Source organism: Neomonachus schauinslandi, chromosome 5, assembly GCF_002201575.2.
Source record: "Neomonachus schauinslandi chromosome 5, ASM220157v2, whole genome shotgun sequence".
NCBI lineage: Eukaryota > Metazoa > Chordata > Mammalia > Carnivora > Phocidae > Neomonachus > Neomonachus schauinslandi.
This window is the reverse complement of record NC_058407.1, coordinates 9,997,176-10,020,281: the sequence shown is the minus strand read 5'-3', so window position 1 is coordinate 10,020,281 and position 23,106 is coordinate 9,997,176. Positions and strand designations below refer to the sequence as shown.

The following is a 23,106-nucleotide window of genomic DNA, read 5'->3' as shown; positions in this document are numbered from 1 at the left end:
TTATCTGACAGAGAGACACACGAGAGAGGGAACACAAGCAGGGGGAGTGGGAGAGGGAGAAGCAGGCTTCCCGCCGAGCAGGGAGCCCGATGTGGGGCTCGATCCCAGGACCCTGGGATCATGACCTGAGCCGAAGGCAGACGCTTAACTACTGAGCCACCCAGGCGCCCCAATCCTCCTAATATTTTAAATGGCATTATGAATCCATTTAGAGAATGCACCTTAACGCACTTAACTGTTCATGGCTATTGAATATTTAAGTTGTTCATAATTTCTTACAGTTAAAAATAATGCCGTGATGCACATAGTCAGAGAGCTGTTTCTGTATTTTGGATTATTCCTTCAAGGGAGATTTTCAGGTGAGGGATGACTGGGTCAGAGGGTATCTTGACCTTGTGTATCACTGTTGAAATCTCTGCCCAGCTCAAGGGCCCCTCTTGTTACCCTCTCTGTGCTTGCGTTTCTTTCTGTCTTGGCCTCAATTGGTCTAGGATATATCTTCTGTAGAAGCCCCATAATCCTATCACTCCTCACCGCCTCCACATAAAGCAGGGTTCACTCTTATTTCCATTACCCTCAAGGGTTCTTACAGATGGAGGATACTTGACAAGTGAAGATGCCAAGGAGGGACATGACAAATCACAGGAAGTGAAACGGGTTAGTTAGGTTGAGATGAGTGAGGGATTAAGAAGAAAGAGGGGACATTAGAAAAAGGCCTGGGAAAGTGAGTCCCTGAAGCAGACCCTGATGGGATCGCTTGTGCTCATCTCGAGAGGGGTCCCTGAGAGGTGCAGAAGGGGAGGGGATGTAGAGGGACACATGCAGCAGCAGGACTCGAAGGTCAATGAGCTCTTGATGAGATGAGACGACCTGGGGTTATTTATAACCCGAGAGGGTTATTTGCCGGATGAGCTCTAAGGTCCTCCAGAGATGGGCTTCTGAGGGTCCCTGGCAGAGAGTTCAGAGTCAGAAGTGAGATGTGGATCAATGAAGGCAGGGCTAGAGAAGTCAGATGCTGGAAGAGCCCGGGGTGGGGGCGGGGGTGGGGTGGGGGGATGCCAGAAAGGGCAAACTCGGAGCCCAAGCAGAAGGTGGGGCAGATGATGAGGCGAGGTCAACTGGAGTGAGAACACCAACAACAAAGTTGGGTCTTCAGCTCACCTATCTGGGGGCAGAGGGCTACACCGGGACTTCTTAGTTGCTATCTATAATTCTTTGGAAGACAGAAGAGAAAGAATGAGACGATGGAAAAAAAAAATGAGCTTTTTTTTTCATCTTCTTCCCCATTCTTTCAACAAATGTTTCCCGTACTTCTTCCTCTGGGGCCCTGATTATCCTAGAAAAATAAACTCAAATCAAACAATCCGTCACAGTCTCAAAGGTTCTTTTAGAGGATAGGTAGGGCTTAACGAACTGAAAAAACTTAATGAGCACAGAAGGAAAGGAGCTGATCGTGCGAGTCACAGACGCAGGCGCTGGTTACCCCTCTGTGGCAGGTGCATTTGGCCTGGATTGTAGACGGCACCAAAGAAGGATACAGGGTGGGTTGTGCTCCAGACTCTTCCTCAGGGCATTTTTCACCGCATCCCGTGTCCCGAGGGAGACGGTCAGGTGCTCATCCACGGGCACCACTGGCAAGGCAGTGACATTGATGACATCCATGTTCCTGAAATAAGCCATTGTCCAGTTTCTTGTAAAAGGACAAAACAGTAAGTTTCCACTTAAGAGCCTCCCATTTCCTACTCCAATCTTGTTCTCTGTTCCACCAGCCTCCTGGAAATCACAGATAACATAGAACGTCTTAGAAAACACAACCACAGTCCCGCATCGGACTCCCTGCTCAGCGGGGAGTCTGCTTCTCCCTCTGACCCTCCCCCCTCTCATGCTCTCTCTCTCTATCTCATGCTCTCTCTCAGATAAATAAATAAAATCTTTAAAAAAAAATTAAAAAAAAAAAAAAAGAAAAAAGAAAACACAAACACGGGGTGCCTGGGTGGCTCAGTCGTTAAGCATCTGCCTTCGGCTCAGGTCCTGATCCCAGGGTTCTGGGGTCGAGCCCCGCATCGGGCTCCCTGCTCAGCGGGGAGCCTGCTTCTCCCTCTCCCACTCCCCCTGCTTGTGTTCCTTCTCTCGCTGTGTCTCTGTCAAATAAATAAATAAAATCTTAAAAAAAAAAAAAAGAAAAGAAAAGAAAACACAACCACGTTCACCTGGTAAAGCGGGGCTGATGGCAAGGCACATGCTGTGTGCCCCGTGGGGAATGGAGGTCATCGTCTGACAAGCCCTTCTGAGGGATTTCAGACATAAACACTTTTCCTTTCCTGTTGATGCTCCCCCTGCCCTGCCCTGTTTCCCATGAAAATTGTTCTAGTTTTTAAAATAAGGAGACGAGAGTGATGAAAAGGCCAGGGCTCCAGGCCGCCCAGCAAACCAGTTTCCAAGTTAGAAAGGAAACCAAATCCCCATCTCTCTGAGACTCATCTGCCAAGTCAGAGATCTGGATTAGATTCCTAACACCCTTTTCAGCTCTCAGATGCTAGGACTCTGCGACTCTGGATCTATCTCCTCAGCATGAGGCTCCTGATCTACCTGAGGCTTCCTGCTCCCTCCCAGAAAACTGGCCTCCTCACTCCTCTTCCTCCTGGCTTCGGAACACTCTGGCTGGACTGCTCTCCATGGGTCCTTGCTTATTGGCCAGGAGTTCATACTACCATCTGTGGCTCTTCCATGGATGGAGCCCGGGGGCACAGGCCTGGTTCTAATGAAGTAAGACTCAGATCGGCCCTCAATAAGCTCATATGTAATGGAAGGAGAGGGAAAAGGTAGTTTAGTGGGAAAATTACTCCAGGGGCTCACCACATTGTCTTTTCCTCTCCTCGTGCTCGTGCCTTCTGCTCTGGCTCTTCTCCCCGGCCATACATCCTGTAGGCCTGCCCGCCTGAACTTCCTCCTGGTCCTTGCTCTGCTATGCTCTCGGTGCCTCTATGCCTTTTCACATGCTGTTCCCTCTATTCCACGCTCATCCCACGTGATATATCTTTTGGGGAAAACCTTCTTTTATAAACAGTTTTTTTGTTTTTAAGTAGGTACCACGTCTAGCATGGAACCCAACCCAGGGCTTGAACTCGGGCCCCCAAGATCAAGACCTGAGCTGAGATCAAGAGTCAGACGCTTAACCAACTGAGCCACCCGGACACCCCTCTTTTGGAAAACCTTTTTTTTTTTTTTTTAATATTTTATTTATTTATTTGACAGAGAAGAGACAGAGAGAGAGGGAACACAAGCAGAGGGAGTGGGAGAGGGAGAAGCATGCTTCCCGCAGAGCAGGGAGCCCGATGCAGGGCTCGTATCCGGGACTCCGGGATCATGACCTGAGCCGAAGGCAGACGCTTAACCGACTGAGCCACCCAGGCGCCCCTGGAAAACCTTCTTGAATTACTCCAGGCCGTTAGTTACTGCCCCTCCCCTGGGAAGTTCGGGATTCTGCTTTCATCTCTCCATTACTGCACTTATAATTCTGAACTGGAATTATTTGCTTCCACATCTTTCTCCATTAGGCAAGTTAATTCACAGGGATTAGGTACACTCACTAATATTTGATTCCATCTTAGACTCACTCACTGTACTTCTTTCTAGTCCGAAGAAGCTTGGGGCTGTCCCAAGTCAGCTGGATTGCAGGAAAGGCTGTCCCAGGCCCAGGTCAGTACTATTTCCTCCTTCTAGCTCCTAGCCTTTCGCTATGTAGGCAAGGGGGAGAGGGTAAGGAGGAGGCAGGTGCATTGCAGGGCTTCTCACTTTCCTCTCACCCACTCCCCAGCATGACTATGGCATGTTCTCTGAGAAGCAGGCTTAGGGCGACTCTTGTCAAGAAGCCTCTTTTTCTTTTTTTTTAAAGATTTTTATTTATTTATTTGACAGAGAGAGACATAGAGAGAGAGGGAACACAAGCAGAGGGATCGAGAGAAGGAGAAGCAGGCTTCCCGCCGAGCAGGGAGCCCGAGGACCCTGGGACCATGACCTGAGCCGAAGGCAGACGCTTAATGACTGAGCCACCCAGGCGCCCCTGTCAAGAAGCCTCTTGCTTTAGCTTAACATTCTTACTCATGCCGAATGGAAGAATTGGCTATTATTATGGTTCTTAAAAGAAATGTTTAAAATACACACTCTGTTCTCTTCGGAATTTTTCATCATACCCTTTTAGGTATTCTCTGAAACATGATAAGCCTTTACCGTCACTCCTTGGGGAGGGAAAAAGGATGGGGGACAAAACGAACTTCACTGACTATCTACCCTGTGGGCCTCACTGTGCTGTGTTCGGGGCAGACAAGTGGAAGAATAACAAACATTCCGCCCTCGTGTTGCACATATTCTGACACCTGGGATTTGATTGTCCCCTGTTTAAAGTTAACACGTTAAACAATTTTAATGTTTAAATAAGTTAAAACGATGCTGATTTTGGAATCAGACTTTTGTTCAGTTTAAACTTCAGCCACTCAATGACGATTTACTGAGTGCCCAACACAAGCCAGCAGTGTGCTCTTACTGGGAACAGGGTGGTGAGCTAAGCCAGACTTGATCCCTTCCTTAATGGAGCTTATGTCTACCAGGGGAGACATGCAATAATCAAATGACTATATAAATAATTGTGAATTATAACTACAACCAGTGCTTTGAAGGGAAGGATGCAGTACTGTGAGATAAGCTGATATTAGGTATGGATCTAGTCAAGGTTTGAAGGAAGAGCAGGAGTTAACTAGATAAAGGGGGACGGGGGAAATACCATCCAAGAAGAGGGGAGCGAGTGTAGACAGGTAGGAAAAGGCTAGATCTGTGTGTCACAGTAGCCACTAACCACATGTGAAATTGAGCCCTGGGAATCTGGTTAGTGTGCCTGAAGAACTGAAATTTTAATTTTAATTAATTTAAACTTAAAAACTGAAGCAGTTGATTATGTTGAAATAATTATATGTTAACATTGATTATATGTTGAAATGATAATATTTGGGACATATGAGTTAAATAAAAGGCTCAAATTAATATAACCTTATTTTTTTTAATCTTTAAAATATGGCTACTAGAAAATTCTAAATGACTCATGTGGCCCCTGTATGTTTCCATTGGATAGTGCTGGGTTAGACCGTGCAGTTTGGTTCTAGGACATAGAATTCTCCCCTTTTCAATGCACTGAGGTGTAGTTGGAAGAAAATTGCACTTGCAGCCAGAGACCCATGGGATCAGGCTCTCGTGGGTGGATGACCTGGTGCACTCACTAGGCACCCAATAAACATCCCTTGAATGGCTCTGAGTTTCTTATTTTTTCAAATGGAACCAATAATACACAGTCAGGACTTCAGGAGATCTGGCGTTGATCCTAGAGTAGTTCCCTGCCCTTGCTCACTGTGCCACTTGAAGTGGTCCCTGGGCCTCAGTTTCTCCTGCTTGTAAAAGCCGATCAGTGTCGGGACGTGGGGAGGTGGCAGTGTGCGGAAGAGGGCAGGGAGGGTCATCGTCTGTCTGTACGTCTTACCTGAAGACACAGGCGGAATCTGACGAACTTGGGGCCGTCTCCGCCACGGGTCCTTCAGCGGACCCCGCAAAGTCCTGGATGGGACATCCGACACCTGTTGCCCCCACATGCACCAGGAAGGGGTGCCCTTTGCTTTGTGGTCGGGGAGGAGGAAGAAGAAGAGGAGGGGCGTCGGGGAGAGGCCCATTTTGCTACTGTGAGTCCTGGCGTTCTCAAGGCAACGCCAGGCGCTGTCACCACTTCCACTTTTCCCACAACAATGGAACAGTGGTGAGCCACCGCGGCGCCCGCGAGACGCCGTTACCACGGTGACGGCCCCAGGTGGCTGTGGAGACCAGACCAATGGGTTTGTGGTTCCTCTTCCCAGTCTATAGCACGGGGAATGTAAGTGACTCCAGGAGACATCCCCTCCGGAGTCTCTTTAATATACCGAGGGCAGTCCTCAAGCGTTTCTGGTGCCTCGCGTAGGCTCCCGTTGTGCACCCCACCGCGCCGGGCACCCCCGCCTCCCGCGATGGTAGAGTCCGGGGCGGGGTTGCGCATGCGCACACAGGCGGGGGGGGGCGGAGCAGCGCCGGAGCCGTGGTCGAGGCGGGTGACGCGGACCCCTGCAGGCGGTTTCCGGCAAGTATTGGTGTGCGTTTGGACCCGGGCTTCTGGGCTGCGCTAGGTCTAAGCACAGCGTCGCCCCAGGGCCGGAGGAGGGGTGGGACGCGCGGGCGTTTCCCAGGGGACCCAGGGCGTCCCAGCCGCTGGAGCGGCCCGAGGGCGCGGGACAGGGGGCGGAGGCTGGGTTCACCCCAGGCCCGTCACCGCCCTTCTCGCCTCGATTATAAACTGGGCTGGTAATTCCTCCGGGTAAATCGGCTGCGAAGAGGCTTAAAGGGCGTGCTTGTGAACGTTTGTTCTCTACCGTTAGTTGAGTCCAGCGGCCCGGGGTGGCAGCGTATCTGCGCGGCACGTACTGGGCTAGCTCTGAACTCTTTTGAGAATCCAGTGAAAGCCAAAAACTACTCCCTCACCTTCTTGTTAGATTAAAACAGGATAATGTATTTTATGGCCCATTGCAAACTGTAAGGCACTACGCAGTGATGAAGTGATTATTACCAGCGCAGAGGAGTAGACCTTATTTGAAGCCCAATTCCACTACCTTCCCACCGTGTGACTGGGGACAAGTTACTTAACTTTTTTTTTTTTTTTAAGATTTTATTTATTTATTTGAGAGAGAGAGAATGAGAGACAGAGCACATGAGAGTGGGGAGGGTCAGAGGGAAAAGCAGACTCCCTGCCGAGCAGGGAGCCCGATGCGGGACTCGATCCCGGGACTCCAGGATCATGACCTGAGCCGAAGGCAGTCGCTTAACCAACTGAGCCACGCAGGCGCCCCGTTACTTAACTTTTTTAAGCCTCAGTTGTCTGATCTGTTGCCTGGGACATACTTACCTCGATCTATTTCTCAGGGTTGTTGTGAACATCAAATGCCACCGATTTTTATAAACACTATAATAACCTGTAAGTGGGTACTGTTGTTATCCCAGTTTATAAATCAGCCTGAGGCCCAGAGAAGATAAGTTCTGGGGTCCCAGTGGGGCTGCGGGGCAGAGCCATGATTGGAACCCAGATGCTCTCCCTTTTCTTTCTTTTTTTCTTTCTGTCTTCTCCAGGGAGTTTCACTAGAGAGACAGCTGCCTTGGGCCAAGGGGCTCAGCTGGGGCTTCAGGGTCCACACTAATGTTCCAGGATCTTAGGGTCTCAGTCAAAGTTGTTTGTGGATTATTGGGTATGACTTAAAAGGCATCTCGTCCAGACACTTCCTTTTCCTCGCCTGTGATATATTGATGATAGTTCTCTGCTTAAGGGTTATGAGAATTAATGAGGTCACAAGGGAAGTGCCCCTGTTAAAACCCTGAGAAAGAAAGTAATTTGGCCAGAGTTTAGCATGCAATTGAGGGGCAGAGCCAGACCTGGTACTTGGTCTGTTGTGTCCAAGTGATAGGCTTAGGCATAGTACTCTTAGCACAATTGCAGGCTTTGCAAGGACAACTTGGCCAAGTATTTTTCCTTCTTCAGATGTCTCCAGGTTTTTGGAAGGGGAGGGGCTGCTTTTTAGTTGTTTTTTGTTCATTTGTTTTGTTTTTTCATAATGAACAAGAGTGAAACGAGAATATCTGGGAAGAAATTGTTTAACTCCAAAAAGAAAAGAGCACAGTAACATAAACTAGTATCACTTTCTGCCTAGCCACCATGGGTTGGGCCCAGTGCTGAGCACACTTCATACATTTCTTTTATTCCTTGCCGCAACCCCATTAGGTAGGTGTTTTCCTATCCATATCAGAGGTGAGAAGACTAGGGCGTGAAGTTAGCCAATTTTCCCAGGGTCCACAGCCATGGTCAGCTGGCTAAAGGTATATATCCAATTACTCTATATATTTTTTTTTAAAGATTTATTTATTTATTTGAGAGAGCGAGAATGAGAGAGAGAGAGAGTACAAGAGAGGGGGGAGGGTTAGAGGGAGAAGCAGGCTCCTCGCCGAGCAGGGAGCCCGATGCGGGACTCGATCCAGGGACTCCAGGATCATGACCTGAGCCAAAGGCAGTCGCTTAACCAACTGAGCCACCCAGGCGCCCCTCAAATTACTATCCATATCAGAGGTGAGAAGTAATTGTAGTAATTTATTAAATCCAAAAGTTTTGTAGTAATTTATTAAATCCAAAAGTTTATTTCTTTTTGTTAATTTTTTTTTAAAGATTTTATTTATTTATTCATTAGAGACAGAGAGAGAGAGGCAGAGGGAGAAGCAGGCTCCCAAGGAGCAGGGAGCCCGATGCGGGACTCGATCCCAAGACCCTGGGATCATGACCTGAGCCGAAGGCAGACGCTCAACCATCTGAGCCACCCAGGCGCCCTCTTTTTGTTAATTTTTTAAATGACTTTATTTATTTGAGAGAGAGAGAGCACAAGCAGGGGGTCAACAGGCAGAGGAAGAAGCAGGCAGAGGGAGAAGCAGGTCCCTGCTGAGCAAGGAGGCCAATGTGGGGCTTGATCCCAGGTCCTGGGAGGGTTCTGGGATCATGACCAGAACGGAAGGCAACCGCTTTACTGACTGAGCCACCCAGGCATCCCAGTATATTTCTTTTTTAAAAGAACGCTCACACGAGTAGGGGGAGGGGCAGAGGGAGAAGCAGAGTCCCTGCTGAGCAGGGAGCCCGACATGGGGCTTGATCCCAGGACCCAGAGATCATGACCAGAGCCAAAGGCAACTGCTTAACTGACTGAGCCACCCAGGCGCCCCCAGAAGTATATTTATTTAATATAATTCGATATTAAAAACAAATTTTTTTTTTTAAAGATTTTATTTATTTATTTGAGACAGAGAGAGCACGAGCAGGGGGAGGAGCAGAGAGAGAGGGAGAAGCAGGCTCCCCGCGGAGCAGGGAGCCCAATGCGGGGCTCGATCCCAGGACGTTGAGATCATGACCTGAGCCGAAGGCAGACGCTTCACCGACTGAGCCACCCAGGCGCCCAGTATAATTCAATATTATTATAGCATATGAAATTGCTACCACTTGACCACCACTTTTTACCTATAAAATGATGATTTCACTAAAGCCACATCCTACTCCCCTTCCACATTTAACCACAGTGAGCAGTTTGGTGTATCTTTCCAGATTTTTTTCTATTTTTTAATGTACACACCTATATTCTTGCCTTTTTTTTTCTTTCTGTCTTCTCTTATGGCATTATAGTATACACATTGTTCTGCATCTTGCTTTCTTAATGTTTAAAGTGTGTTGGAGGTCTTTCCAGGTCAGTCCATACACAGCTGCCTCATTGTTTTTACTTGTCCTGTTGCATTCCGTTATAATAATGTGCTACAATGTATTTGGCTATACCAACCATTGGTAGACATTTTGGATTGTTTTTTATTTTTCACTGTTACCAACAGTAGGGAACATATGTATGTACATGTCTAATTCTTTCTGGAGGATAAATTTTTAGATTTGGCGGCCAAAAAGTATGCACATTTATTTTATTTTATTTTTTTTAAAGATTTTATTTATTTATTTGACAGAGACACAGCAAGAGAGGGACACAAGCAGGGGGAGTGGGAGAGGGAGAAGCAGGCTTCCTGTGGAGCAGGGAGCCGGATGCGGGGCTCAATCCCAGGACCCTGGGATCATGACCTGAGCTGAAGGCAGACGCTTAATGACTGAGCCACCCAGGCGCACCAAGTATGCATGTTTAAAATTTTGCTAGGTTTTGCCTAACTGGGAAAATTACAGTATCTTATGTTTCCACCTAAAGAAAACTAAAGTGTCTTTTTATCCACACCCTCACGAGCATTGTATATTTTTCATCTTTTAAGTTTTGCTAATATGGTGGATGAGAATGCTTCTTTTTTATGATGTACCCCACTAGTTATTAATATGAGAGTAATTTGAGGGGCGCCTGGGTGGCTCAGTTGGTTAAGCGACTGCCTTTGGCTCAGGTCATGATCCTGGAGTCCCTGGATCGAGTCCCGCATCGGGCTCCCTGCTCGGCGAGGAGCCTGCTTCTCCCTCTAACCCTCCCCCCCTCTCTTGTACTCTCTCTCTCTCTCATTCTCGCTCTCTCAAATAAATAAATAAATCTTTAAAAAAAATATATAGAGTAATTGGATATATACCTTTAGCCAGCTGACCATGGCTGTGGACCCTGGGAAAATTGGCTAACTTCTCCACGCCCTAGTCTTCTCACCTCTGATATGGATAGGAAAACACCTACCTAATGGGGTTGCGGCAAGGAATAAAAGAAATGTATGAAGTGTGCTCAGCACTGGGCCCAACCCATGGTGGCTAGGCAGAAAGTGATACTAGTTTATGTTACTGTGCTCTTTTCTTTTTGGAGTTAAACAATTTCTTCCCAGATATTCTCGTTTCACTCTTGTTCTGCCCTCTATAGACATCAGATTAATTGTCTTCCCTCTTCCACCCTTTTACTTTTCTCCAGTGAAACAATGCCAGAGCCTTCCACTGGTTTGGATGACATGGTAGCGCAGCTTCAATCTCAGCATCTTGGTCCCCACTGCTGTCCCATCCACCACCAAGCTGGAAGCATTCTGCTTTGTCCAAGTACTCATATTGTGCCCAGGCTCAAATGCCATCCCCTAGGTTGTGGATCTACTGCTGTTTTTAATTATAAATACACACCTACAAATGAAACTCTCATGAGTACACCTGCTCCAAATATCTTTATTTTTATTTATTTATAAATCATACAGACATGAACTTCTGTATTATATAGTAATACCTCCAAAGAACCTTCTAGACTTTTATCATTAATCTTAGTGACATTAATTTCTACATCACTGAAAATAGCACAGTTTTTCGTCACGTTCTCATCGAGGGCATGTCTTCGTAATTGTGATGGATTCATACAATGAGTTATCTTTTAATGATAGTTGATATAAACCTTGTTTCACATGGTCTTGAGAAGTTCTCTCTTTTTATGGCCAGCTTTTTGTCAGATGTGATTAATTCATTACTGTTTTGGTTTTTTTTAGGATTTTATTTATTTGAGAGAGAGAGAGGGTGCGTGCACACGCACAAGTAGGGGGAGGGGCAGAGGGAGAAGCAGACTCCCTGCTGAGCAGGGAGCCTGATGCCAGGCTTGATCCCCCCCGACCCTGAGATCATGACCTGAGCTGAAGGCAGATGCTTACCTGACTGGACCACCCAGGCACTCAATTCATTACTCTTTTTATCTCATAATGTGGCGGAGGAAGATTTTATACATAGGAGTAGGAAAATCAAGAGCTGTTTCCTTCTGTTCATTTGTGCTTTTGTTATGGTTATTTTCAGTCTACAGTTTCTTAGAAGGAATCTTTTTAAACTATTTGTGTATTATAAATTAAAACTGGGTAATATCTGGGAAGAAATGAACCTTGACCTCTGTCTCACACCTTGTACAAAAATTAATTCCAGATGAATCATAGTCCTAAATGTGAAAGCGAAAACAATAAAATTTGCAGAAGGTTATATATATGAAAATATGACCTTGGAATGGTAAAATAAAAAAAAAAATGACCTTGGAGTAGGCAAAAATTTCTTTTTTTTTTTAAAGATTTTATTTATTCATTTGACAGAAAGAGAGAGAATGAGCACAAGCAGGGGGAGTGGCAGGCAGAGGCAGAGGGAGAAGCAGGCTCCCCACAGAGAAGGAGGAGCCCCATGTGGGACTCAATCCCAGGACTCCAGGATCATGACCTGAGCCGAAGGCAGTCACTTAACCAACTGGGCCACCCAGGCACCCTAGGCAAAAATTTCTTAAGTAGGATACAAAACACTAATCATTAAATAAAATTGATAGAGGGGTGCCTGGGTGGCTCGCTCAGTCGTTAAGCGTCTGCCTTTTGCTCAGGTCATGATCCCGGGGTCCTGGGATCCAGCCCCGCATCGGGCTCCCTGCTCACCGGGAAGCCTGCTTCTCCCTCTCCCACTCCCCCTGCTTGTGTTCCCTCTCTCGCTATGTCTCTCCCTGTCAAATAAATAAATAAATAAATCTTTAAAAATAAATAAATAAATAAATAAATTCATAGATTCCATTAAAGTTAAGAACTTCTTTAATCAAAAAGAAGCCAATAAGAAAGCAGGAAGACAAGTCCCAGATTGGGAGAAGATATTTTCAGTATTCTCTCTCTACAATAAAGGACTTATAGTCAGCATATATAGAGAGCCATTACAAATCAATAAGAGAATGGTAGAAAGCCCAGTAGAAAAGTGGCAAAAGACTTGAACAAGCATGTCACAAAAGAGGGTATCTGAATGTCCGATGAGTATATGAAAAGGTGCTCCATTGAATTACTTATTGGGGAAAAGCAGTTTAAGCACTCAATGCAGTACAACTACATAACTACCAGAATAGATAAAATGAAAAAGATAGGAAATGCCCAAAGTTCAAAAGTTCATACACTGTTGGTAGGACATATAAATTGGCTCAACCACTTTGGAAAACCATTTAGCAGTATCTGCTACAGCTGAATATATGAATACTCGACAACTCCACAATTCCACCCCCGGGTATAGAATCAGAGAAGTATACTTACGTGTACAGAAGTACATGTCCACGTATGTTCTTAGCATTACTGTTTCTAATTGACAAAAACAAAACAATCCAAATGTCCACTTACTCAGAATATTTTGCTGCAATGTGAATGAACAAACTCTTAACTACACAGAACACAGACAAGTCTCACAAACATGATATCAAGTGAAAAAAAACAAACACAGAAGAAGACATAGGGCATGAATCCCTGGATATAAAGCTGCTGGGCGAGGTAGGCAGGGTGATGAAATGTTCTGTATCCTGATCTGGAGGGTGGCTACATAGGAGTCGGGGCGGTGTGTGTGTGTAGTAAAAATTCATGAAGCCATACATTTACAATCTGTATACTTTTCTGTGTTACACATAAATATACAAAAATATTTACCCCACCTCCCCACCCCCAAAAGGGGCAGTGTCACTAAATCCACTTCACTGGGCCTGTGTGAATTGCAGTAGGTTGCAATGTGCTGAAAGCAAATGTGCAGTGTTGTCAGCCCTGCCATGTGGTGGGCCTCCTCCTTCCATTGGACACCTCACCTGCCACACAGGACAGGTGGTCTTCTGACATAGGACTGAGTGAGGGACACCATTCTCATGGATTCTGTGGGGCGCCTGGATGGCTCAGTCGTTAAGCGTCTGCCTTCAGCTCAGGTCATGGTCCCAGGGTCCTGGGATCGAGTCCCACATCGGGCTCCCTGCTCGGCAAGAAGCCTGCTTCTCCCTCTCCCACTCCCCCTGCATGTGCTCCCTCTCTTGCTGTGTCTCTCTCTGTCAAATAAATAAAATCTTAAAAAAAATAAAAATAAAAAATGGAGTCTGTGCAGGGGCTCTTGCCCTACATGTGATTCTCACGAGCGTCCAGGAACGAGCAAGATTGCATTCCTTGTGCTAGACTATAAATCTGGTGATGTCACCTCATGACAAAACTTGAAACAGGCAAGTTAGGCATTTGCCTGTGGTGACTAAACTGTAGAGCCCCACAGTCCTGCACTGAAATTCTAGTGACCACTTAGGACCTTAGTCTTTCTAAACCTCATCTGTTCAGTGGGGATAACAAGGGGAGTAAACAAAGCGTGGTGGTGAGAATTGAGGTGTTTCATGCAAGGGGTTCATTGAGCATTCTCCCTAGTGAGCTCTCAACACATGTGCACCATCACCAGGATTGTTAAGAGCCACGTGGTAAGATATATGTTTTCATGATTTGAGGATGGTGGCGTAAGGTCACTGACCCATCTGTTTGTATCTGTGACTTTTTCTGACAGTAGGAGAAGGGAGCATCGACCTTTCCTTCATCAGGTCCAAGATGCCTCTCTTTGGGAATACGTTCAGTCCCAAGAAGACGCCCCCTCGGAAGTCCGCTTCTCTCTCCAGCCTGCATAATGTGAGTATCACTGCTGGGGCCCATCCCAGTGTGCAGGGACTGGAGCATCAAGCCTGGTCTCTGATGGAAAGTGTCGTTCTCCAGAGACATCCTTGTAAGGAGGACATCCTTCTAATTCATATTATTGCTATTGCTAAAGACATTTTTAACTCCTGGGGCACCTGGCTGGCTCAGTCAGAAAAGCATGCAACTCTTGATCTTGCGGTCATGAGTTTGAGCCCCATGTTGGGTATAGAGATTACTTTAAGTAAACTTAAAAAAAATTTTTTTTTAAAGATTTTATTTATTTATTTGAGAGAGTGAGCAAGAGAGAGTACACGAGCAGGGGCAGAGGGAGAGGGAGAAGCAGACTGCCCTGCTGAGCAGGGAGCCTGACGTGGGACTCGATCCCAGGACCCTGGGATCATGACCTGAGCTGAAGGCAGACGCTTAACCGACTGAGCCACCCAGGCACCCCCCACAAAAAACCATTTTTAGCTCCTGTTTGGAAGTCATCATCAGAGCATGTTCAAGAACCTAGTAAGACGGTCAATCGCAGGATGATTTTTGGCTCCAAATGGTATTATCTAGCTAGCTTTCACTTTATTCCCAAGACCTGGCCAGGAATTGATTTTAATTGTGTCTGAGAATCAAATTCCTTCTCAAAGGATGATGTTTTGCCACCATTAATGGCATTCAAGGGTGTGTTGGAGCTCCAGATGCAGCTCCTAGAGCGCAGGGCTGGTTGCGCTCATCCCGGAACGCCCAGTCCTAGACCCGGTGCCCCATGGCTGCTGAGTGAGTTGTAGAAACTCAAACCCAGTACAGACCAGCTACAACTACGGATCGGGAGTTAGCATTTCACGCCTTTTCCTTGACCTGTGGAGCTCCGTGGTAAGCAACGGATAATGGAGGGGCTTATTACCTCTAAAAAGGATTTTCTACTTTATTAAAAATTTGTAGTAAGATTTCTTAAACTGGGGGCGCCTGGGTGGCTCAGTTGTTAAGCGTCTGCCTTCGGCTCAGGTCATGATCCCGGGGTCCTGGGATCGAGCCCCGCATCGGGCTCCCTGCTTGGCAGGAAGCCTGCTTCTCCCTCTCCCACTCCCCCTGCTTGTGTTCCCTCTCTCGCTGTGTCTCTCTCTGTCAAATAAATAAAATCTTAAAAAAAAAAAGATGTGAAGTGCCCAGCAGATGTCAAATAATTCAAATTTCAGCATATATAGTTTTTTTGGAAAACATGTATAATAAAGTGGGAGGTTTCTTCTTATAGTGTAAAAGTTTTTGTTGTACCTTATTTGATTTTCTGACTTTGAACAAAAGCGAGAAAATGTGCTCGGTGATGATTAGAGGAAGGAAATGAGTTGCCGGGGTCACACAGTTAGTGGGACTGTCTCGTCCACAGCTGGATCGGTCAACCCGGGAGGTGGAGCTGGGCCTCGACTACGGAACCCCCACCATGAACCTGGCAGGACAAAGCCTGAAGTTTGAAAATGGCCAGTGGATAGCAGGTGGGCTGATCTCCTGCCGTGGTGTCCACGGAAAGCGTGGAAGCAAAAGCCCCCGTGTAACTGCCCATTCTGTCCTTCCCCCAGAGGCGGGGATTAGTGGTGGTGTGGACAGGAGGGAGGCCCAGCGCCTCCGCAGGCGGAACCAGCAGTTGGAGGAAGAGAACAATCTCTTGCGGCTAAAGGTGGACATCCTGCTGGACATGGTGAGGAGGGCAATGGGAAGGGACGCCTAGGCTTTTTTTTTTTTTTTTTAAGATTTTATTTATTTATTTGACAGAGAGACAGCAAGAGAGGGAACACAAGCAGGGGGAGCCGGAGAGGGAGAAGCAGACTCCCCGCTGAGCAGGGAGCCCGATGTGGGGCTCGATCCCAGGACCCTGGGATCGTGACCTGAGCCGAAGGCAGACGCTTAACCAACTGAGCTACCCAGGCGTCCCTGCCTAGGCTTTTCTTGTGGGGAGGCTCCATCACGAGTCATTCCATCCAAGCCCGGGTACGGTGCTTTGAATCTAAAGATCCAGATCAGACAGCGCCCCTGCTCTCAAGGGCTCACAGTCTAGCAGGGAGGTGGGCAGTAGGCACACACAGCGACAGGGCCTCATGGTGAGGGCAATGGTTGGAGTCTGCACTGGGCCGGGTGTCAGCACAGGAGGGAGAACAAGTCATTCTGTCGAGTCAGGAGGGTGTCGGAGGAAGGGATACTTGAGCTGAATGTGGAAGGATAAAGGGAGGAATGGAGGATGGGATGAAGGCATTCCAGGAAGAAGGACCGTCTGCCCATGGCTTGGAGGTGTCCCTTATCACGCGGGCCCAGACCTGCCGAGGAGCACGCTCTGTGCTGCTCTCGGTTCCTTGTGGCTGCGAAAGACCCAGCGGGCGGCTGGGCCTGGGGCTGCAGGTGAGAGGAGACTGGGACACGGGAGAGCCCTTGCTGTCACGCGTTCGGGAGCCAACCCGCCTGGTTCCTTGTGCAGCACCGCCACTGGTTTTGTGACTTCAGCCAATTACTTCCCGGCTCCATGTGTCGAAACTTAGTGTCTTCATCAGTGAAATAGGCACCAAAAGAGGATCTGCCTCATACTGAGTTAATAGTCCAAGTAAAGCACTTGGAATAGAGAATTGCTCAGAAGTGTAGCTTTTTCCCCCCACAGTAAGCTGACCTCTACTTCGGAGAGTAAAGTTTCTGTCCCTGTCCTGAGTATCTTCCACTTTCTACTCTAAAGTCCATTGAAAGATCCTAATGAGGAAAGTGGCATTCTTTTTCAAGGATTTTTTCCCCTAATCACCATTATGTGAGCTACGGCTCAGAAACAATTCAGACCCTAATTCTTTAGCCTTAGGGTGGCCCATTGTCTGCCTTTTTCATCCTGAGGCCTGCTGTCTTTAAGGCAGCAAGTGCCGAGCAATCCTAGGTGACCAGAATGTTGCGAGGGTGGATCGTGGCTGTTCTTTATGTACTGGAGGCCCTGGGGGTTCCCCAAGGGGTTCCCTCGGTGGAGGGCATCGGTGGTGTGAGAGAGAGGCTGGGGGGTCTTTCCCCAGTGCATGGAGCTGCCCTTGCGAACGTGACACAGCCCAGAAGGGTCCTGCTTTCTTTCTTTTTTTAAAAGATTTTATTTATTTATTTGACAGAGAGAGACACAGCAAGAGAGGGAGCACACACAGGGGGAGTGGGAGAGGGAGAAGCAGGCTTCCCGCTGAGCAGGGAGCCAGATGCGGGGCTCGATCCCAGGACCCTGGGATCATGACCTGAGCCCAAGGCAGACGCTTAACGACTGAGCCACCCAGGCGCCCAGGGTCCTGCTTTCTTACAGTCTCCTGCCTTCATTTCAGCTGTCCGAGACCACCGCCGAGTCCCACTTAATGGAGAAGGAATTAGAGGAGCTGAAGAGCGTCAGCCGCAGGAGGAAATGAGCCCCTGAAGATACTCGTTAGGAGAAAAGGACATTCGTTAGGAGAAGTCCACCGACCAGAGGAGTGGGATGTGGCTGAGGGTGTTTTGTAGCCTAACTAGGGGATTAGGTACTGGGAGAGAGGGTCATATAATGGGGCGAAAGGCCCCCCTCAGGTTGGCAACAGGAAGGTGCACCATTGCTGGCAGAAACCAGGACCCCGGGCCAGGGCGGTGAGCAGGAACGAGCCCTGGGGGGCTGCCAGTGGTCACTTCATGTACGAATGTGCCTTCCCAGGTTCCGCCTCGCTGGACTGATGCCGCTGGCCGAAGCAGCTGGACTTCATTGCCTCACCGCTCACGCTGGTGTTTGGGGTGTGGCAGGAGCACTTCTAAACAGCTCTGTGTTGGGGGCCTCCGATGAACAGCCCTCCTGGTTCTCTGCCCGCCCCCCCCTCCCCAGGCTACTCTCTCTGTCCTTTAAAGAATACTTGTTCGCCGAATCCACCCCCCTCTTCTGGCTTCAGCTTCTCAGTGGCGAGCCCCAGCCTTCCACGGCAACACTCTATTTTTGTGCTACTTTCCTGTTTAGTTTCTCAAAATTAAATGATGGTATATAATCTGTCTGTGGCCAAAGTGACTGAGAAATGAAAGTAGCAGTTCTTAAAGAAGTCAGTGGACCCTGGAGTCTAAGCTTCTGTTTGGCTGTCCAGAGACAGAGTTTTTAAGTTGTGGGGAAATGTCACCCCTGCAGGAGAAGCATTCCAGCTTCCTGGGCATCCGCCAAGGCTGACTGGAGACAGAACAGTCTCTCTGCCCACATTCCTCTGCTGTCCTTCAGAGATTTGGGACTAGCCTGGACCTGACAGGGACCGAGTCGTCGGGCAGTCTTGTCGAGTGGTCGGGGTGGGGGGCTGCATTCCTAGAGAGGGAATTTGCGCCTAAGTCTGTGTGAGCCAAGCTGCTGTGGCTGGAGGAGGGAGTCAGTAAGAGGGAACCCAGCTCCCAAAGTTAAGGGGGAGGGCACTGAGATGGGGAGAGAGCCCAGAGCTTTAGCCTGGTGATGGCTACGATGGTCAGCAGTTTCTGAAAGCCTGTGACTTGTGTGGAACAGACCTCAGCACCTTGCCCTCCTACTCTTGTCTCCCGCAGCTTAGCCCTTTGAATGGGGGACTGGCAGCAGGTGTCCTCAGAGGTAAGGAACCAGGTTCCAGGAAGTTCAGAAGCGCGTCCAGGATCATACAGAAGTGTGAGAGTCTGCTGACTCCCAGCTCCTGGTGAAAGGGAGGAGCTGGTAGGGGACAGCCTCTAATGGACCAGCTCTAGGGGAGATGGATAGAGGCTCCACCCCATAAGCTCACCTTCTGATATAGGAGAGAATAACTCAGAAGAAATCAGAGGATACAAATGTAAACAGGATGTAAATGCTCCAGCTAATGGCAGCAGTTGAGAGTTGGCTTATTCCTGGCCCCACATCAGGAGCAACCATTTATTGAGTGCCTTCGATGCCAGACACCTATTGTTGAATCTCATAGAATTCAGGTTTGTTATCGTCCCCTGCTTTTATTTATTTTTTTTTAAAGATTTTATTTATTTATTCATGAGAGACAGAGACAGAGACAGAGGGAGAGGGAGAAGCAGGCTCCCCGCGGAGCAGGGAGCCCGATGCGGGAGTCGATCCCAGGACCCTGGGATCATGACCTGAGCTGAAGGCAGACGCTTAACCGACTGAGCCACCCAGGCGTCCCGTCCCCTGCTTTTAGATGAAGAAACGAGCTCCCTCAAGGTGACACAACTGGAAGGGGTGGAGCCTGGACCAAAACCCTGGGAATCATGAGGGGCAGGTTTGGTTGTCACAGTGATGTGGGTCCCCGCATCACCCTGCCACCAGAGAGCCCTGGAGCCATTATGTGGGACAGTTCTGCAGTAAAGAAGGACTTCTATTTTGAGTGATAAGAGAAATAAGCTGTCGGTGAGTTTGAGCAGAGGAGTGCTATGATCAATTTTTTTTAAAGATTTATTTATTTTAGAGAGTGTACAGCAGGGAGGGGCAGAGGGAGAGGGGAGAGAACCTCCAGCAGATTCCCAACGCGGGACTCGATCTCATGACCCTGAGATCATTACCTGGGCTGAAATCAAGAATCAGAGGCTCAGGGCGCCTGGGTGGCTCAGTTGTTAAGCGTCTGCCTTTGGCTCAGGTCATGATCCCAGGGTCCTGGGATCGAGCCCCGCATTGGGCTCCCTGCTCGGCGGGAAGCCTGCTTCTCCCTCTCCCACTCCCCCTGCTTGTGTTCCCTCTCTCGCTGTGTCTCTCTGTCAAATAAATAAATAAAATCTTTAAAGAAAAAAAAAAAGAGAGGCTCAAGTGACAACCATCCAGGTGCCCCGATCAATTTGTGTTTGCTGATGGATATGAGGAAAAGAGGAAGGTGGCTACATCTCACCACCACAATCTTTGTGTTTTTCCCGGGGAGATGCTATCTACTTTCAAGTTCTTTTTTTTTTTTTTTAAAGATTTTATTTATTTGACAGACAGAGCAAGAGAGGGAACACAAGCAGGGGAAGTGGGGGAGGGAGAAGCAGGCTTCCCACGGAGCAGGGAGCCCGATGTGGGGCTCGATCCGAGGACCCTGGGATCATGATCTGAGCCGAAGGCAGATGCTTAACAACTGAGCCACCCAGACACCCCTACTTTCAAGTTCTTACCTTTCTAGTCAGATACATCCTTCAGGTTCTGGTTAAAATTCTTCCTCCTTCAAAGACTTTATGAGCCAAATCTGCTACAGATGGGCCACCCAAGTAAATAGTGCTATCTAATTGACGTTATCTCTTGTGAACTACAACAATTTTGGGAATTTCTGCACTGCGGGTCAAGTTACGGGGCACTGTTATGGGGGAGCTGCACGGAAGCTCTGGGGGCGTCAGGGAGGGAGTCCTACAGGCCTCGCAAGGGGATCCACCTGCACAATTGTGCAGATACAGGCTACTGTGTGTTTTTTATGGGAGGGGCTTACAGCTTTTCTAAGATTGTCAAAGGGATCTGTGCCTGCCCACTGACCCACATCAAGAACTGCTGTATCACCAATTTCAAATTCTGACAGGACAGAAACAGGAAAGGTGAAATCATGGACTCGCAGGATGGGTAGGAGAAGAGCCAGAGGCTGGGGTTCCAGAACACCCCATCTCCATCCAAATGGCAAAGTTAGCTGTGCACCTGCCTGGGGCATCCACACTCACTTGTTAGCACCTTTATTTGTCTCCTTACCCTTCCACAGTGCCCCCTGGCCGGGCATCATTCTTGCCTTGCGTCTTCTCTGCTGCCTCTCAGCATTTCTCCTTGAAACCTTCAGTGAAGCCACTCTTCGCCAATTTCCCTTCTTCCTCTCCAGCAGCTCCTCCTTGAGCCTGTTGAGGCTCCTCTTCCCCCTTCTTTTCCCCCAGTAGTTTTGATTTTCTATTTGTTTTTAATTTAAATTTTTTTCTATCGTGGCAGAATACACATAACATAAAATTTACCATCTTCACCATTTATAATTAGTTTAGTGGTACCAAATACATTCATAATGATGTGCACCCATCACCACCATCCATCTCCAGATGCTTCAACTTGTAAAGCTGAAACTCTTTACATCCCCGTTTTGTAACCAAACCCAAGTTCAAGTGCCCGATGCGCAGTAAAGCTGATCACTGAAACAGACCTCAAGGGTGCAGCAAGGCAAGAGTTTATTCTTGCAGCCAAATGAGGAGCCAGGAAGACAAGCCTCAAGTTCGCCTCCCTGAAGCAGGAGAGCCAGGGATTTTTAACAAGTGGAAAAGGGTCTGAGTAAAGGGGAGAGGAGTTACGTGACTCAAAATTAGATAAAGGAAGTTATGAAGTAAGGGAGGGTTAACTGCATTTTGTTGGGCTCTAAGGGGAGGGAGGTCAGTGTCCTGACTGGTTCCAGTTGGCTTCAGGAGGAAACTTTGAGTTCCTGCAAAACAATTAAATGAACACTTAGCATCTCTCCCAAGGCTTTTAATACTCTGTACTGCATGATTCTCCCCCCTTTTTTTAACCCTCCTCAGTGATAGAATTATTGAAAGTTCTTTTATTCTTTTTTTAAAAAATATTTATTTATTTGACAGAGACACAGTGAGAGAGGGAACACAAGCAGGGGGAGCGGGGGAGGGAGAAGCAGGCTTCCCGCTGAGCAGGGAGCCCTACGTGGGGCTCGATCCCAGGACCCTGGGATTATGACCTGAGCCGAATGCAGACACTTAACGACTGAGCCACCCAGGCGCCCCGCTCCTTACCAAATATTATCCCCTCTGAGGTATTCAAAGGGAATCACTAATCCACACCATAGATTGGTTTTGCCGGTTTTTGAACTTTATGTAATGGAATAATACAGTAAGCACCGTTTTGAGACATAAGAACTTTTTTTTTTTTTTAAGATTTTATTTATTTGTCAGAGAGAGAGAGAGCACAAGTGTATACAAGCAAGGGGAGCAGCGGGCAGAGGGAGAAGCGGTCTCCCTGCTGAGCAAGAAGCCAGATGCGGGACTTGATCCCAGGACCCTGGGATCATGACCTGAGCCAAAGGCAGCCGCCCAACCAACTGAGCCACCCAGGCGTCCTGACATAAAAACTTTCTATGGTCAGTGCTGCCCTGTTTGGAGCTGAAAAGGACCAAGGACTGCTACAGGAGGAAGTGCAAACATACCTGCCCCTCCTTATGTAAGCACAGGATGAAGGACATGGTCCTGCATCAGATAGAGACGTGGACTGTTCAGTCCTGAGTTTCTCTGATTCCATGGTCAGCTGGCCAAAGTGTTTATCAAATCACCCTTGTATTAAGAACTTGTGTGAGGGGCACCTGGGTGGCTCAGTCGGTTGGGCGTCTGTCTTCCGCTCAGGTCATGATCTCAGGGTCCTGGGGTGCCTGGGTGGCTCAGTCGTTAGGCGTCTGCCTTCGGCTCAGGTCATGATCACAGGCCCTGGGATCGAGCCCGGCATAGGGCTCCCTGCTCCGCGGAAGCCTGCTTCTCCCTCTCCTGCTCCCCCTGCTTGTGTTCCCTCTCTCGCTGTGTCTCTCTCTGTCAAATAAATAAACAAAATCTTAAAAAAAAAAAAGATCTCAGGGTCCTGGGGTAGAGGCCTGTGATGTGCTCCCCGCTCAGCAAGGAGCCTGCTTCTCCCTCTCCCTCTGCCCCCACCCCTACTGTGCGCTCTCTCTCTCAAATAAATAAAATTAAAAAAGAACTTCTGTGGCACATTATAAAAAGAAGCATTTAATCCATCAAGGCAAAAAATTAAAATATGGACAATACCTAATGCTGGGGACAGTGTGGGGAAAAGGACACTTCCATTTACAATTATTAAAGTATATGATATAATTTCGAGGGCAATTATCTAATATCGAGCAAAGTACTAAATGTTCATACTTTTTGGCCGGCAAACTTACTTCTAGAAATATATCCTTCATGAGGGACTCTGGACTCCGGGAACCAAACTGAGGGTTATAGAAGGGAGGGGGTGGGGTATGGGGTAACCGGGTGATGGGTATTAAGGAGGGCACATGATGGGATGAGCACTGGGTATTATACGCAACTAATGAGTCGTTGAACACTACATCAAAAACTAATGATGTACTGTATGTTGGCTAATTGAACATAATTTAAAAAATATAAAATAAAATAAAAAATAAATTAAAAAAAAAAAAGAACTATATCCTTCAGAAGGACTTGCCACAC

General features: G+C 47.8%; 2 protein-coding genes across 4 annotated transcripts in view; one reads left to right on the top strand and one right to left on the bottom strand.

Annotated features, from left to right (window-relative positions):
- Nucleotides 1–1,680, bottom strand: part of FAM227A (family with sequence similarity 227 member A) — a 66,111-nt gene extending 64,431 nt beyond the window's left edge. The window contains exon 1 of the mRNA XM_021687718.1: nt 1,539–1,680. Coding sequence (XP_021543393.1) covers nt 1,539–1,680 — 142 coding nt within the window. The remainder of the gene's footprint in view (nt 1–1,538) is intronic.
- Nucleotides 1,681–6,085: 4,405 nt separating this feature from the next.
- On the top strand, nt 6,086–17,975 carry CBY1 (chibby family member 1, beta catenin antagonist). 3 transcript variants are annotated; one of them, XM_021687672.1, is made up of 6 exons: nt 6,098–6,151; nt 13,874–13,992; nt 15,377–15,482; nt 15,567–15,685; nt 17,316–17,348; nt 17,420–17,443. In XM_021687672.1, the coding sequence occupies exons 2-6, from the start codon at nt 13,915–13,917 to the stop codon at nt 17,435–17,437; spliced, it is 354 nt and encodes a 117-aa protein (XP_021543347.1). In that variant the 5' UTR covers nt 6,098–6,151; nt 13,874–13,914; the 3' UTR covers nt 17,438–17,443. The 3 variants fall into 3 exon arrangements, with proteins under 3 accessions (XP_044771735.1, XP_021543347.1, XP_021543346.1); XM_044915800.1 differs by having other exon boundaries at nt 6,086–6,151; nt 13,877–13,992; nt 17,316–17,975; XM_021687671.1 differs by having other exon boundaries at nt 17,316–17,975.
- Nucleotides 17,976–23,106: the final 5,131 nt, after the last annotated feature.